Source organism: Stegostoma tigrinum, chromosome 9 (assembly GCF_030684315.1).
Source record: "Stegostoma tigrinum isolate sSteTig4 chromosome 9, sSteTig4.hap1, whole genome shotgun sequence".
In the NCBI taxonomy this organism is placed as follows: domain Eukaryota; kingdom Metazoa; phylum Chordata; class Chondrichthyes; order Orectolobiformes; family Stegostomatidae; genus Stegostoma; species Stegostoma tigrinum.
The window spans coordinates 94332687-94350149 of record NC_081362.1 but is presented as its reverse complement, the minus strand read 5'-3'; the positions used below and the strand labels follow the sequence as shown (position 1 = coordinate 94350149).

Sequence of the window (17463 nt, the reverse complement as noted above, 5' to 3'; positions counted from 1 at the left end):
TAGATTTAGCATTAGGTCTTGGACAGTGTTCCATGTTTCTGAGTAAACAGCCCAAGACAATTATCACTACCTGCCTGTGACCTGTATGTCTTCATTTTTAATTCCACGTGTTTCCCCAGTTTATTTTATCTACGTTTAATTTGTCTAGTTTCTCAATAAGAGATAAAGGCTCGCTTCAATAAGGCTCATAACTTGCCCTTTTCCCCAACTCCTGTGTTGACAAGATGTTAAGGGGTATGTGTAACACTGCTTTTTGCAGGGACTCATACGCTGGGGTTTGTTGAATAGAGTTTAACAGCAAGGAGCCAACCATCCATCTCTGCCCTCATTGGGCCATTACAGTCCTTGTGCCTCGCGCTGCTAAAGACGTGGGTTTGATTCCATGGGGTGATCGTCTCTGTTGACTTTGCATCTTGCCCCAGTGTCTGCATAGGTTTCCTCCGGATACTCCAGCTCCATCCACTGTGCGGTTTAGATAGATTGGCCACTGAGTTGGCCATTCAGTGATGTGCTGGTTGGGTGGCTTAGCCATGGGAACTGTGGGCTTCTGGGGAAAGAGTAGGAGGTAGGTCTGGGTGGGAAGCTCCTTGGAGGGCCAGTCTGGACTTGATGGGCTGAATGGCCTGCTTCCACACTGTAGGGATTCTATGATCTTGACAATTTGGAGGTTGACCCATTTTATCATTGAAGGCTTGAAATGTGGTCACTATTTCCCCTCGTGGTGAGATCTAATAACATTGAGTGATTAAATTAGGAATCACTTTTCCACACAAAGAGATGCCAGAACTTTAGAAGTCTTCTACAAAAGGCCAAATATTGTAAGTCCATTGGGAGCTATATTGCCATCAGCAAAAATGCAGTTAGTGACATGGGATGCTAATGTATGAAAAAGGTATTAAGCGATATGGACCAAGGGCAGGTATTTGGAGTTAGGCCACACATCAACCATTAAATGGTGGAACAAGCCCAAGGGCCTGAATGGCGTGCCCCTGTTCCTATGTTGTTGGAGAAGGGGTTACTCAGTGATAGCATGAGGGAATTGGATTAATTCTAGTATCAGAGTAAAACTAATTCTTACGTGGGATGTAGATATCACCTGCTAGGCCAGAATTTATTGCTCATCCCTAATTGCACTGGAGAATGCAGTGGTGCATAGCATTATTGAACTGTTGCAGTACGTGTGGTCCACCCTCAAAACTGTAAGGGAGGGGGAATTAGAATTTTGAGCTGGCTATCCTGAAGTTATGGTGATATAGTTCTAAATCTGGAGGGTACATGACTTGAAGGGGATGATTCACAATAATTCCCAAGGGCTGCACATCCTGTTATATGCAGCAGCATGGCAAACAGTGACCAGAAAATAATTGAATTGAGCCATTAGAGAATCAGCAATTTTTTTTGGCTGTGAAAGACACCATGCAGTCCATAATAACAAAGTGTGGAGCTGGATGAACACAGCAGGCCAAGCAGCATCTTAGGAGCAGGAAAGCCTGACGTTTTGGGCCTAGACCTTTCATCAGAAAAGGGGGATGGGGAGAGGATTCTGAAATAAATAAGGAGAGAGGGGGAGGCGGACTGAAGATGGACAGAGGAGAAGATAGGTGCAGAGGAGAGTACCTGCAGCCCAATGGTATCAATGTGGATTTCACCAGCTTCAAAATCTCCCCTCCCCCCACTGCATCCCAAAATCAGCCCAGCTCTTTCCCGCCTCCCTAACCTGTTCTTTCTCTCACCTATCCCCTCCTCCCACCTCAAGCCGCACCTCCGTTTCCTACCTACTAACATCATCCCGCCCCCTTGACCTGTCTGTCCACCCTGAACTGACCTATCACCTCCCTACCTCCCTACCCATACTCTCCTCTGCACCTATCTTCTCCTCTATCCATCTTCAGTCAGCCTCCCCCTCTCTCCCTATTTATTTCAGAATCCTCTCCCCATCCCCCTTTTCTGATGAAGGGTCTAGGCCTGAAACGTCAGCTTTTGTGCTCCTGAGATGCTGCTGGGCCTGCTGTGTTCATTCAGCTCCACACTTTGTTATCTCGGATTCTCCAGCATCTGCAGTTCCCATTATCTCCGATCACCATTCAGTCCATCTTGCCAGTGGAATTCTGTCCTTTTCTTGCACACTAGTACCAGCTCTCCATTTCCAGATACTTGCCCATTCCCTTCTGGAAGCTATGATTGGTTGTGCAGTCGTTGGGAGTTCTTGTGTCTCATCCCCTTCTCCTGGTGCAGAGCGATCGTAATATAATAATCCTTTCTAATTGGATTAATACATTTTTCTCATTCCTCCCACTGTTTTGTTGCTGATCTGAAACTCACGCCCCTAGTTACTAAATCATTAGGGAGAGATTCTTCCATTTTGTTTCATCAGAGCATAATGATAAGATGGATGCAGAGCTGGCTCGGTCACAGAAGGCAGAGAGTAGCGGTGGAAGGGTGTTTCGTCTGACTGGAGATCTATGACCAGTGGCATTCTGTAGGGATCAGTGCTGGGACTGATGATTTGGAGGAGAACATAGGTGGTCTGATTCGTATGTTTGCGGATGCCACAGTGATTGGGGGAGCTGCCCGATTGGAATGCCAGAAGATACAGCAGGATATAGATAGGCTGGAGACTTGGACGGAGAAATGGCAAATGGTGTTTAATACCATACAAATGTGAGGTGATGCACTTTGAAAGATCTAATGCAGGAGGGAAGTTAATGGCAGAGCCCTGAGCATACACAAAAGGCATACAAGTCCACATTTCCTTGCAAGTGGCAACACTAGTGGATAAGATGGTCAAGAAGGCATATGGTGTTCTTGTTTTCGTCAGTTCGGGCATAGATTCTCAAAATTGGCAAGCTATATTGCAGCCGGATAGAATTTTAGTTAGGCCACATTTGGAATATTGTGTACAGGTCTGGTAGCCACATGACTAGAAGGGTATGAAGGCTTTAGAGAGGTTTACCATGATTTTGCCTGGTTTGGAGGATATTAGCTGAGAGAAGGGGTTACACAAACTTGGTATGTTTTCACTTGAACCTCAGAGGCTGAGGGGCGACCTGTTAGAAGCTTACAAAATTACGAGAGACCATAGTTGGAGTTTTTTTTCCCAGGACAGAAATGCCAAGGGACATAGGTTTAGAGTAAGAGGAGTAAAATTTAAAGGGGATGTGAGAGGCAAGTTGTTTTACACAGTGGATGGTACGTACCTGGAATGCACGCCAGAGGAGTTAGTAGAAGCAGATACAATCGCAACATTTAACAGGCATTGTGACAGATATATGAATAAGTAGGGAATAGATAGATACAGAACACACTGAAGCAAAAGGTTTTTATTTTAGAAAGGCATCATGTGTTGGCGCAGGCTTGTTAGGCTGAAGGACCTGCTCCTGTGCTGTACTGTTCTGTGTTCTTTTGTTCTTATCAATGACAATGTGATGTCTTAGAGAAATTGGAAATACTTTCCAAAAGAACTTTGTCAGAAGAACCAAGCTGTTCAAACACACTCAGTGAGAGTTTGGACTTATGTGAGACCATCTGAAGGGGATGTGGTGGTAGAACAGGTTAATAGGGTCGTTAGGAAAGCATGTGAGGCACTTGCCTTTATCTGTCGTGGCATAGATCATAAAAGCAGGGAGATTATGTTGGACCTGTACAGGACTTTGGTCAGGCCACAGCTGAAGTACTGCATATGCAGTGCTGGCCACTGTGCAATAGGAAGGATGTGATTGCATTGGAGAGTGTGCAGAGGAGATTTACCAGGATGATGCCTGGAATGGAGTGTTTCAGCAATGAAGTGAGTTTGGATAAGCTCATGTTGTTTTCTTTAGAGTAGAGAAGGCTGAGGGGGATCTGATAGAGGTGTATTAGATTATGAGAGCTATGGAATAGAAAGCAGCTGTTCCCCTTGGTTGACGGATTAATAACAAGGGGACATAATTTTAAGGTGGAAAGTAGCAGGTTTAGAGGGGATTTGAGGAAAACATGTTTCACCAAGACGGTAGTGGGAGTCTGGAATGCAGTGTCTGGCAGGGTAGTTGAGGCTCACAACCTTTAAAAAATAGTTGGATGAGCTCTTGAAGTGTCATAGCATTCAAGACAATAGGCCTAGTGTGAGAAAGAGGAACTAGTGTCAATTTTGAATCCTTTTTTGTAAGTGCAGACCTGATGGGCAGAAGGGCCTCTTATATACTGTGTGATTCTATTCTATGATAATGTCACTATAGTAATCCAGAGGCCCAGGCTGATGCTTTGGGGAGATGGGTTCAAATCTCGGGATGGTAGCTGGTGAATTTAAAATTCAGTCAAGTTAAAAAATAACTCAGCAATTGAAAGCTGGTCTCAGTAATGGTAACTATAAAACCATCATCAGTTGTCAAGTCGAAAACATCTGGCCGACAGGGAAAGATAATGTGCCATCCTGAAAGATCCTGGCCTACATGTGACTTTTGACTCATAACATGGCTGCCCTTGTCTGAAACATAGAAACATGAAAATTATAAGCAAGAGTAGGCCATTCAGCCCTTCAAGCCTGCTGTGACATTCAGTACAATAATGACTGATCATCCAACTCACTGTTCTTCCTGCTTTTTCTCCATAACCATTGATCCCTTTAGCCCTCAGCATCATATATAACTTCTAAAGACATTCAGTTCTTTCACCTTCAACCACTTTCTGTGACAGAAAATTCCATAGGCTCATCACTGTCCGGGTGCAGAAATTTCTCCTCATCTCAGTCCTCGATGGTTGACCCCATATCCTTAAATTGTGACCCCTGGTTCTGGACTCTTTGGTCATCAGGAACATCCTTCCTGCATGTATCCTGTCTATCCTGTTAGAAATTTTTTTTAGATTTCTATGAGGTTTCACCTCATTTTTCAGAACTCCAGTGCAAAGTAGTCCCAGCCAGTCAAGTTTCTCTTCATCCATCAGTCCTGCCATCACAGGAATCAGTCTGGGAAATGTTTGTCTCCATAGGCAGAACATCCTTCCTCAGATAAGCAGACGAGAACTGCACACAATATTCCAGGTGTGGCCTCAAGAAGGCCCTGACCCAGCAAGCCACTCAGCTCAAGGTAAATTAAGGAAGGATAACAAATTGTCAGCGCTGCCCACATCCCATGAAAGACTAAAGAATAAAAATAAACAGTGAGTTGAACCACCTTCTCCTTGAAGCAGATATTCCTTCACTTTATATCACAGTACTAGCGAGTAAAGTTAGTTGCTCTCCCATGGTCAGGAAAAGGATCACAGTGTTTGGCCATTAGACTGTCCTGCTATCTTTCGATCATTGTCAAGAAGAAGAAATAGAGGACAGAGGGAAGTCCGGCATCTTGCCGTGTACAGGTTTATCTGCTATGTTTTCCTACTTTGCAATGTTGCTTCAAAAATAAAAGCACTTAAACTTGGGCCGTAAAGCACATTACATTTGGGACATCATAACAAATGTTGTGAAGGGTACTGCTAAGTCACAAGTTCTATCATCATATCGACTGCTGAACATGCACATGGACAGCAGTGAATTGAGGGGAATGTAGGTTAGATTATTTTATTTTTGGATTAGGATTATTCCACGGCACAACATCGTGGGCCGAAGGGCCTGTACTGTGCTGTACTTTTCCATGTTCTATGTTCTATGGGTCTTTTCAGGTTTCTCAAGTGAACTGTAAGCTCCCCTTTGGAACCAGTCTGCACATTAAATACCTCCCTGCAAATTAAGGTTTTTGATCTGATTAGTGCTGAAATAGCCAATCCTGGTTCATTTCTCAATGCAAGGTCCTGTGCAGTTTGAATCAACTTCCCTGGAGTAAAAATCAAATAAATTGTGGCAGTTATCTGTTAATCATCATTGATTATTGAATACTCCAAGGCAACGCTTCCACTAATCAGGGTCCATTTGCCAACTAGTCAGTTCTGTCCTATCGTGCAGCTGAATGTTGGTTTTCTCCGTGAATTGGTATTCTTGCAAATTGTCCTGATGACTACATGGTGAAAATCATCGACAAAATGTGTCATTTTTTAGATGATAGAATCCCTACCGTATGGAATCAGGCCATTCAGCCCAACAAGCTCACACTGACTCTCAGAAGAGTATTCCACCCAGACTGACACCCCTACCCTACCCCTGCATTTTCCGAGGCTACTCCAGATAACATTTGAAAGTTGAAACCTTAATTGAGATGTCCTCATGTAGCACAGCGGTAGTGTTCCCACCCCTGGACTAGGAGGATCAGGTTTGAGATCTGTAATAAGCTCTCTGAACAGGCTAATTTAAGAAAAGGCTTTTATTAGAAAGGCAGACCCAGAAGCCCTATTGTGGCTCAGTGGTAATATTCCTAGCTCTGAACTGAGAGCAAGGAATCAAAAAAGAAATCACCCAAATTGAGAGGCCCTCACGTGGTGCAGTGGTAGAGTCCCTACCCCAGATTGAGAGGCCTGGGCTCAGGTCTCACCTAGCGAGTTTTGAGAAGATTTGTAGCTCAGGTTGAGGTTCTGGATGTGAGTTTGCTCGCTGAGCTGGAAGATTAGTTTTCAGACGTTTCATCACTTTTTTTTATTTGAAAAAATATACTTCATTCATAGAATGTACAAAAAAAAACATTTATACACCTACCCAGTCATGCAAGCCACTCCGGGTTACCCGGGGGTACGTACACCAACTAAAAGAAAAAAAAAACAGAAAAAAAAAACAAAGCAAAGAAGACACCCCGGCAGTCGTCACCCCGCACAGTCCCAGTTGGCCCCCTGACCAGTTGGGGAAGGCGCCAGCTGGGCCCAGTTACCAGATAGGATTCTTTTCCCTTTTCTGGACAAGGGGGCTCATACGGTGGTCTTTCCCCACCGCGCCTTGGCGGCGGCTGCCCCAAGCTTTAGCGCGTCCCTCAGCACGTAGCCCTGGACCTTGGAGTGCGCCAGTCTGCAACACTCGGTCGGGGTCAGTTCTTTCAGCTGGCAGACCAGCAAGTTGCGGGCAGACCAAAGAGCGTCTTTCACCGCATTGATGGTCCTTCAGGCGCAGTTGATGTTGGTCTCGGTGTGCGTCCCCGGAAACAGCCCGTAGAGCACGGAGTCCCGCGTCACGGAGCTGCTCGGGACGAACCTCGACAAATACCACTGCATCCCCCTCCAGACCTCCTGCGCATAGGCACACTCCAGAAGGAGGTGATCGACAGTCTCGTCCCCCCCGCAGCCGCCTCGAGGGCAGCGTGCGGTGGTGCAGAGATTCCGGGCATGCATAAAGGATCTCACTGGCAGAGCCCCTCTCACCGCCAGCCAAGCAATGTCCTTGTGCTTGTTTGAAAGTTCTGGCGATAAGGCATTCTGCCAAACGACTTTGGCAGTCTGCGTGGGGAACCACACGACGGGATCCACCCTCTCCTTTTCCTGAAGGGTCTCGTGGAAACTACGTGCTGACCATTGCCTGACGGCCTTGTGGTCAAAGGTGTTTCCTTTCAAAAATTTCTCCATGAAGGACAGGTGGTACGGAACGGTCCAACTACTCGGAGCGTTCCGCGGCAACGAGGCCAGGCCCATCCTTCGCAACACCGGGGACAGGTAGAACCTCAGTAAGTAGTGACACTTGGTGTTTGCGTACTAAGGATCTATGCACAGCTTGATGCAGCCACACACAAAGGTAGCCGTCAGGGCGAGGGTGGCGTTCGGTACGCCCTTTCCCCCATTTCCCAGGTCTTTGTACATGGTGTCTCTGCGGACCCGGTCCATCCTCGACCCCCAAATGAAGTGGAAGATGGCCCGGGTGACCGCAGCGGAGCAGGTCCAGGTAATAGGCCAGGCCTGCGCCACATACAACAGACCGAAAGCCCCTCGGACCTGACAACCAGGTTCTTACCCGCGATGGAGAGGGACCGGAGCGTCCACCTGCCCAGCTTCTGCTTCAGTTTGGTGATACGCTCCTCCCAAGTCTTAGTGCACGCCCCAGCTCCACCAAACCAAACACCCAGCACCTTCAGGTAGTCTGTCCTGATGGTGAAGGGGACGAAGGAGCGGTCGTCCCAGTTCCCGAAGGACATGACCTCGCTCTTACCCCTATTGACTTTGGCACCCGAGGCCAGTTCAAACTGGCCGCAGATGTCCAACAGCCTACTCACCGACCGACGATCGGTGCAGAAGACGGCGACATCGTCCGTGTACAGGGAGGTCTTGACCTGAAGGCCTCCGCTGCCTGGGATAGTCACGCCCTTCAGGCTCACGTCCTTCCTGATGGAGGCGGCGAAGGGCTCCACACAGCACACGAACAAGGCAGGAGAGAGCGGGCAGCCCTGCCTGACTCCAGATCTAACAGGAAAACTGTCTGATTCCCACCCGTTGATCGAAACTGCGCTAACGATGTTAGCGTAGAGCAGCCGGATCCAATTGCGGATGCCCTCCCCGAACCCCAATTTGGAGTGGACGTCCCTCATGTAAGCATGAGAGACCCTGTCGAAGGCCTTCTCCTGGTCCAGGCTGACGATGCAGGTGTCCACCCGCCTGTCCTGTACGTAGGCGATCGTATCCCTGATGAGCGCGAGGCTCTCAGCGATCTTCCTGCCCGGCACAGCACAGGTTTGGTCAGGGTGAATCACTGACTCCAGGACAGACCTGACCCGGTTGGCAATGACCTTGGCCAGGATTTTGTAGTCCACGTTCAAAAGTGAAATGGGACACCAATTCTTAATTCCTTCCCTCTCCCCCTTTCTCTTGTAAATAAGGGTGATGATGCCCTTCCTCATGGACTTGCACATTTCCCCTGCCCGAAGCGCACTATCGTACACCTCCAGCAGGTCCTGGCCGACCAGGCCCCACAGAGCGGAATACAGCTCGACCGGTAAGCCGTCGCTTCCGGGAGTCCTATTCCTCTCCAAGGGCTTGAGGGCTCTGGCCAGCTCGTCCTGGGATATCGGCCGGTCCAGCCACTCCCTCGTGCCGTCGTCTAAGACCTCCGTGATAGACGACAGGAATGACTCGGAGGCCGTGCTGTCCGTGGGCTTCGTGTCGTACAGTCCGGCATAGAAGGATCTGCTGATCCTCAAAATGTCAGGCCGAGACGACGTCACCGAGCCGTCGTCCTCCTTCAGCCGGCTAAGCACAGAGCTCTCTTTGTGCACCTTCTGAAAGAAGAAACGCGAGCACGTCTCGTCCTGCTCCACGGAGCGGACCCTGGACCGGAAGATTATCCTGGAGGCCTCCGCGGCGAAGAGCGAGGCTTGCTGGCCCCTCACCTCGCGGAGGTCCTCCGTGACATCGACCCCCATCAACTGCAGAAGTAGCAGGTTCTGCACCCTTTTCTGGAGTCGCGACAGCTTTCCCCGCCTCTTTCTTGCCTTCTGAACACCCTTGAGGACAAAGAACCTCTTGATGTTCTCCTTCACCGTCTCCCACCAGTCGCCTGGAGACTCAAAGAGGGGTTTCACGGTTCTCCAACCGGCGTACTCCCTCTTAAGCTCCTTGACGTTCTCTGGGGTCAACAGAGTCGTGTTGAGCTTCCACGTCCCCTTGCCGGCCGGCTGGTCGTCCTGTAAGTGACAGTCGGCCAACAGGAGGCAGTGGTCAGAGAAGAACACCGGCTTGACACCGGTGGACCTGACCGAGAACGTCCGTGAGACAAACAGGAAGTCTATCCTTGAGCGGATAGACCCGTCTGGCCGCGACCAGGTGTACCTCTGCTGCGCTCCGTCTGCAGGGGTGCTGAAGACGTTGAGCAGCTTGGCGTCCTTGACCGTGCCCATCAGGAATCTGGACGTGACGTCCAGTTGAATCCCCCCACCCGCTGTCCCCACGCCGGATCTTCCATCTGCATCAATGATGCCGTTGAAGTCTCTGCCTAGGATGACCGGCCTGGACGTGGCCAGCAGGGGTGGAAGCCGCTGCAGGACGGCCAACCGCTCACTCCGTACCGCTGGGGCGTACACATTGATCAGCCTCAGGGGAGCATTCCTGTAGGTGATGTCAGCCACTAGGAGGCGCCCCCCGACCACCTCCTGAACTTGAGAGATGGTGAAGTTGCGCCCCCGCAGCAGAATAGCCAGGCCCGAGGAGCAACAGTCGTTACCCCCTGACCAGATCGAAGGCCCACAGGTCCAGGTGCCAGACCATTTCCCGTACCTGCCGAGGTGCGGTATCCCGCACTCCTGCAGAAACAGGAGGTCTGCCTTGATGGTGGTCAGGTAGGCCAACGTGGACACACATCTCGCGGTTGACTTGACGCTGCGTACATTAATGCTCGCAACTCGTACCCCCATTGTGGGCAGTGACCGCAGTACCCTCCCCAAGTCCAAGGTCCAGCCCCTCCATCTGTCCCTCCATTGGCTCCGGGTTGTCGGGGGGGATCGGAGCCTGCAGGGGTGCTTTGCTGGCCTCGGGCCCATCCTGCACGGCCTGGCCCTCCTGCACATTAGTGGGGTCCTTGCTGGGCCCTGGTGCCTTCCTCTCCTCCGGGGGGGCTGGCCCCGCATTTCCCCTGCCGGCGACCTGGGCGTAGGTGGCACCCCGCTGCGGCCATGCCCTATAGAAGTGGCCCGCTTCCCCGCAAAGGTTGCAGCTTCTCTCTCGTGGGCAATCCTTTGCAACGTGTCCCTCCTCCCTGCAGTTCCTGCAGATGGTGGCTTTGCAGTCGGCCGCCATGTGACCTGACCTACCACAGGCATGGCAGACTATAGGTTGCCCTGCATAGGTCAGGTAGCCCCTGCTCCCACCGATCGCGAAGCTGGACGGTGGGTGTGCGACATTCCCGTCCGCCCATCCTCAGCGTCACCTTGACCTGCCTCTTACTCGTCCAGATGCCAAAGGGGTCCACGATGTCAGTTAGGTCCCCTTCCACCTTCACGTACCTTCCGAGGAAGGTCAGGACATGAACTGCCGGCACATGCGGGTTGTACATGTGTACAGTCACCATACGGCTCCTCTGCGCTGGCATCACAAACAGCGGGACAGCAGTCAATACAGAGAGGGGGCCGTCACCTCCTTTCTCCTTGAAAACCTCCAGGAAGCGCTCGCAAAGCTTGGCACTCCGGAAGGTCACATCGTAAAAACCTCCTCCGGGGAAATCCTGCAGGCAGTAAATGTCCGCAGCAGCAAACCCACAACAGTCCAACAGGACCCTCTTCACGAAGAAGGTGCGGTCCACAGGTGCACCTTCATCCACCTTCTTCACAGAAACACGGATGGTGTTCCGGACCCCCTGACCCGGGGCACGAGCACTTGCCGCAGCCATCGTTGCAGGTTGGCTGCTCCCCTGAACCAGCGTTAGGCCGAAGCCAGCATTAAGATCCACTGGTCGCAAGGGTGCACAGCCAACCCGACGTCCTCCTTTCACCTCCAAGACAGCACTCTCGTCCTCTCGGTCCACAAGAGAGTGGGTCTTTATTGTGTTCGAGATGTAAGCTAGTTTACTGAGCTTGCCGGTTTGTTCCCAGACGTTCCGTCACCATTCTAGGTAACATCATCAGTGAGCCTCCGACAAAGCACTGGTGTTATGTCCCGCTTTTTATTTATCTGTTTAGGTTTCCTTGGGTTGGTGGTGTCATTTCCTGTGTTGGTGATGTCATTTCCTGTTCTTTTTCTCAGGGGATGGTAAATTGGCTCCAAATCAATGTGTTTGTTGATGGAATTCCGGTTGGAATGCCATGCTTCTAGGAATTCTCGTACGTGCCTCTGTTGGCTTGACCTAGGATGGATGTAACCTTTCAGCTCAGCGAGCAAACTCACATTCAGGTCTCACCTGTTCCAGAGGTGTGTAACAACATCTTTGAACAAATTGATTAGACAAATAGTTTAATTAAAACTACTTTAATTCAGAGGCCCTCCTGTGGTGCAGTGGTAGTGTCCTTCCGCTAGACTGGGAGTCCCTGGTTCAAATTCCACCTGCTCCAGAGGTGTTCAAAATCGTCTCCGACAGGTTGTTGAAGAAAATAGGTTAATTATAAAAAAAACCCTGATAGATAACAGGTAACACAAGTTTCAATGTCATGGGTATAATAGCAAACTGGTTGTGTTATCAGACTAGCAAACTGGAGTCCCACATTATCTGCAGACATTAATTGAAATCCCACCAAAGCAGTGGAGGAACTTATATATTAAGTTAATGTAATAAATCAGGAATAAAATTCTGGTTTCAGTAATAGTGAAACTGCTGAATTGTCATTTAAAATCTTCTCATTCACTCATGTCCTTCTGAAGGAAATTAGTTGATTTTACCCAGACCCATGACAGTGTGGCTGTCTGTTATCTGCCCTGTGTAATGGATGAGCAACATCTCTCATTTTCGTCAAACTGCTAACACAGTGTTTAAAAAAGCGATTCACCACACTTCTGAGCAATTGCGAATGAACGATTTTTAATTTGTATGTTCATTTTGATGTGGGCATCATTAGCTGGTCAGAATTTATTGCCATTTGTAACTGGTCTAGAAGAGTTTGAGGCAGCACACAGGTGCACCAGATAATCAGGAAGGTTAATGGAATATCGGCACTTATTTCAAGGAGATTGGAGTTTATGAGCAGAGAAGTCTTACTGCAATTGTACAGAGTGTTGGTGAGTATTGAGAGCAGTTTTAGTCCCCCTTATTTAAAGAAAGATATTTTTTCATTGGAGACAGTTTAGAGAAGGTTCACTAGGATGATCCCAGTATGAAGGGGCTGTCTTATGAGCAAAGGCTAAACAGGTTGGGGCTGTACTCACTGGAGTGACAGTTGATCTCATTGAAACATATAGTATTCTTAAGGGACTTAACAGGGTAAATGCTGAGAGGATGTTTCCTCAAATGCGAGGGTCTAGGACCAGAGGGCATAATGTCAGAATAAAGAAGTATTAATTTAAGACTGAGATGGATTTCTTCTCTCAGAGGGTTGTGTATCTTTGGAACTTCTTACAATGGAGAGATTAGATTAGATTCCCTTCAGTGTGGAAACAGGGCCTTCAGCCCAGCAAGTCCACACCGCCCCTTGAAGCATCCCACCCAGACCCATCCCCCTATAACCCACACACCCCTGAAAACTATGGGCAATTTAGCGTGGCCAATCCACCTAGCCTGCACATCTTTGGACTGTGGGAGGAAACCAGAGCACCCAGAGGAAGACCATGCAGACATGGGGAGAATGTGCAAACTCCACACAGACAGTCACCCGAGGCTGGAATCGAACCTGGGTTCCTGGCACTGTGAGGCTGCAGTGCTAACCACTGAGCCACTGTGCTGCCCCTAAGAGTGTGAAGTCAGAGGCCTTGTGTATATTTAAGGCTAAGATAAATTCTTGATCAATTGGGAAATCAAGGGTTATGAGAAACGACAGGAAAGTGGACATGAATAGTGTTGGATCAGCCAGAGGAGGCTTGAGGAGCCGAATGGCCTACTGTTGTTCCTATTTCTTCCAGCCATATGTTCTGACAACTACAATGCTACCCTGTTAGGGAGAAAGTTCTAGGATTTTGACTTAGTGACAGTGAAGGAATCATGATATATTTCCAAGTAAGGATAGTGGGTGGCTTGGAAAGGAATTTGCAGATGGGTTATTCCTATGTATCTGCTGCACTTGTCCGCATCTAACCCAGGCTTGAAATGAAGGTTTGAAATAAAAGCTACACTCTCCAGTGGTACCCAGAACCTCTTAAAAAAAAGAGGTTTGTTGTTTAACCCAGTCAGACCCCTCTTAATTTAATTAGTACATGTTCGTAGTGTTGAAACAGAACCTTTCTTATTTCTCTACTTTTGTTTTAAAGTGTATGGGATCCGAAGGAACAGAAATGGGGAAGAAAGCAGAAACGAGAAGCGAAGGAGATGGCACTGACCCACAGGCATCGCCCAACCAGCGGCCAAACACATGCTGCTTCTGCTGGTGCTGCTGTTGCAGTTGCCCCTGGTAGGTCAAACCCGCTCGCACACATTTGATTTAGGAGAGGAGGCAGGGTGAGGGAGCAGGAGGACGGAACAATCTCGGATTCCCAAACCTGCCCATTGAGTTGGATGGGCTGGCTCAGTGGCTTAGTGGTTAGCAAAACTGCCTCACAGAGCTAGGGATCCAGGTTCAATCCCAACCTTGGGAGACTGCCTATTAGGAGGTTCTATATTCTCCCCACATCTGCTTGGGTTTCCTCCCACAGACCAAAGATGTGCAGCTTAGGTGGATTGGCCATGCTAAATTTTGGTGATGTGCAGGCTATTTGGGGTAGTTGAGGTATATGTAGGGCTATGTGGATAGGGTAGGATGCTGTTGGGAGGTTAGGTGCCGATTCAGCAGGCTGAATAGCCTCTTTCTTTGATTTGTCACTCTTTGGGTTTTTCAGTGCATTCTCCAGTACACAACCAGAGTAGAATTATCCAGTGCAAACGCAGGGATTAAAAGAAGTGTTTTCTAATATTAGTTGTCTCCTACATTCTACTTCTGTCACATAAAACTATGCTGCTCCTGTCCTAATGCACGCCAAGTCCTATTCTTCTTCACCCCTGTGCTTTCTAACCTACACTAACATCCTGACCAATTAGCATCTTTCTTTTAGAATTCTCATCCTTGTTTCTAAATCTTTTCATTGCCGTGCTCTTTTCCTAGTTCTGCAATCTCCTGCATTCCCACAACCCTCCAAGATATCAGCATTCCCCCATTTCTGACCTCTTGTGCACCCTCAATTAGAATTGCTCCAACACTGGTGGCCAGGCCTTCAGCTGCCTGGGACACAAGCTTTTGAATACCTCTCAACTCTCTATCTCACTTTCCTCCTTCGTGCAGGGAAATGGTGTTGTGGCCAAGTTACTGGACAAGTAATCTAGCGTTCTGAAGAAGGGTCACCGGACTCAAAATGTTAGCTCTGTATCTCTCCACAGATTCTGCCGGATGTACGGAGTTTCTCCAGCATTCTGTTTTTATTTCAGATCTGCATTATTTTGTTATTATTACAACAATACAAAATGTGGCTAACTTTTAACTGCCTCCTGGGTAATGAGGGTTGGGCAATAAAAACTGGCCTGGCCAGCAACTCCATGTCCTGTGAATGAACAAAAGACAGCTCAGGCTACTGCGCTGAAGATAGGTGTTCAAATGCGTGGCAGATAGTGAAAGTTGTATTTGAGGAACATGTGGAATTGGAAAGCTGATGTAGTGATGGTTACATGGCCACAGTTGATTGTTGCTGAAACCCATCCAGTTCACTGATACTTTTCAGGGAAGGAAATCCGCTCTCCTTACTCACCCTCGCCTAATGACTTTCTGAAATGGACTAGAGAACCAAACAGTTCAACAACAGTTAGGGAATGAGCAACAAATGTTTGTCTTGCCAGTGATGCCCAAATCCTGTGTAAGAATTCTTTTTTAAAAGACACTGTTGAAGATTGCTATCTTTTCACCTGAGCTCATACTTCCCGATGTGGCTCCCTATCATTCTATTTTAAAACACCCCTGTGGAGCATTAGGATAGTAGGGTTGCTGCCACAAATGCATGTTGATGTTGTGGTTAATAGAACTGTCCATTCAGTGTTTGATATGAAGCCAAGATGTAAATTAAACACTGAGCCAGTTAAAAGTTGACCAAAATGTTGTCTATTGGGATGTTCTAAGATCAAAGCATTTTCTTTTTTTTTTGAGCAGCCCTGATAGTTCAGTGCTTATTGAAGCATGGTGGATGGGTCACAGGAATTTTGCAGTTGTAAGAGGACTGGACACACTGTATTGAGGAACATCAGAAGCCTGGGCTGTGTTTGGGGAGGTTTTGTTAGGGGACGCTCTGCTTTCAGTTATCCTATAGTTGTCCTGTTCCACTATATGCTTGTGACTTTGTCAACTGGCTTCCTAACTTACATACATTTTTGCCTCCTTAGCACATATCAATAAATGTCTGTGGGCACAGGTACAGGGGATGATCAGAGGAATCCTTGTGAATTTAATCCCAAAGTCTGGAAGGTGAATATATTCGTGTACTGATGAGCCAACTTTCAAAATCATCTTCGAAACTCACCTTGATAGCTTAGCTCATAATCACCATAAGCAATTTTGCCTCCTGCAGCCTGGTATCCATGTATTTTTCTTTTATATTCATTCATAAGATATGGGATCGGCCAGCATCGATAACCCACCCCTAATTCCACCATCTGCGATTTTGAACCCATAGCCTCAGAACAAGAGTCTGAAGTTCTGAGTTACTTGCTCAGTGATATTACCACGAGGCCATCACTTCCCATAAATGTACCACATTGCACCTCTTTGTAAAGGGCCCTGGAATTTTTCTTTCCTGCATCAAGGTGCTGTATAAATGCAAGCAGTTGTTGCAGCACTAGAAGGAACAGAGCTCTTCAGCTCACCATCCATGCGATCCTGTGCAGTACTAAAATCCAACTATGACTTAGGGTTGAAAATGGGCTATAATAATAAATATTAGCCTCTCTGTTCCCTTGCTAAAATGCTGTGTGTTTTCTCTTTGCAGTCTCTCTGCTAGGAAAGAAGAGCGAGAGGAGACAGCAGGAAGACCCACTGAAGAAACGAAGATGGAGACCACTGTGGAGACCATTGAATCTAATGAAGAGAGGTCAGGCGAATGGGTTGAGTTGTTTTTATTTAAAGTGTCTGTCCTTTGCCTGAGAGCAACCTTCAGAAACTCAACTGAACTGAACAAGCAGTCTCGATTACTGCCTGCCCACCGTTTTTTAATTGCCCATTACTTTTGTGTTCTCAATTTAAATTGTGAACAGTGTAGAGAATTGCCTAGAATTTCAAGAGGTCATAGATAGGTTGGTGGTATGGGCAGACAAGTAGCAAGAGAAATGCAGTGCAGAGAAGTGTGAATTATCTTATTTTTGCAGAAAAACAATGAAAAATAAAGGGTATCTTTAAAACGAGTGCAAGAGCCCAGGGTCTTGGGTCCATATATGCATAAGTCATTAAAGATTTCAGGACAGGTGGTTAACAAAGCATATGGCATCCCGGGGTTTAATGTAGAGGAGTAGAGTACAAGACCAAGGAGATAATACTGAATTTGTATCAGGCAGTGTTTAGATCTCAGCTGGAATGCTGTGTACGGTCCTACTGCTGCATTTCCGGGACAATTCTGAAGAATGGTTCCACTGATGAGGAATTTTCCTCAGAGATAAGAAAGTTGTGAGGATACTTGGTGGAGGTGTTCAAAATCATGAGGATTCTCGCCAAGAGAAGGTGGAGAGAAACTGTTCCCACGGATCGATCAAGAATGAGAGGACACAGATTTAAAGTAATTGGCAAAGGAAGCAATGGAGACATGAGGAGAAGTCTTTCCACTCAGCATGTGGTTAAGATCTGGCATGCACTGCTTGAGTGTGTGGTTTGGAGCTATTCAATTGAGGCATTCACAAGGTAGTTAGAATATTATCCGGGAAAGAAATACTGTGCAGGGTAGCGTGGAGAAGGTGGGTGAATGGCCCTTGATGAATTGTTTATTCAGGGGGTGGTGCAAACATGATTGGCTGAACGGCCTCCTTCTGTACTGTGACAATTCTGTGATTCTGTAATGAGTGACTTGTTTAAA

At 47.8% G+C, this 17463-nt stretch overlaps 1 protein-coding gene across 1 annotated transcript in view; it reads left to right on the top strand.

Annotated features, from left to right (window-relative positions):
* LOC132210023 (regulator of G-protein signaling 17-like) overlaps positions 1 to 17463 on the top strand; it is a 65808-nt gene extending 48345 nt beyond the window's left edge. Inside the window, exons 2-3 of the mRNA XM_059648760.1 lie at positions 13699 to 13838; positions 16390 to 17463. Of these exons, the coding sequence (XP_059504743.1) occupies positions 13699 to 13838; positions 16390 to 16693 (444 nt within the window). The 3' untranslated portion in view covers positions 16694 to 17463. The remainder of the gene's footprint in view (positions 1 to 13698; positions 13839 to 16389) is intronic.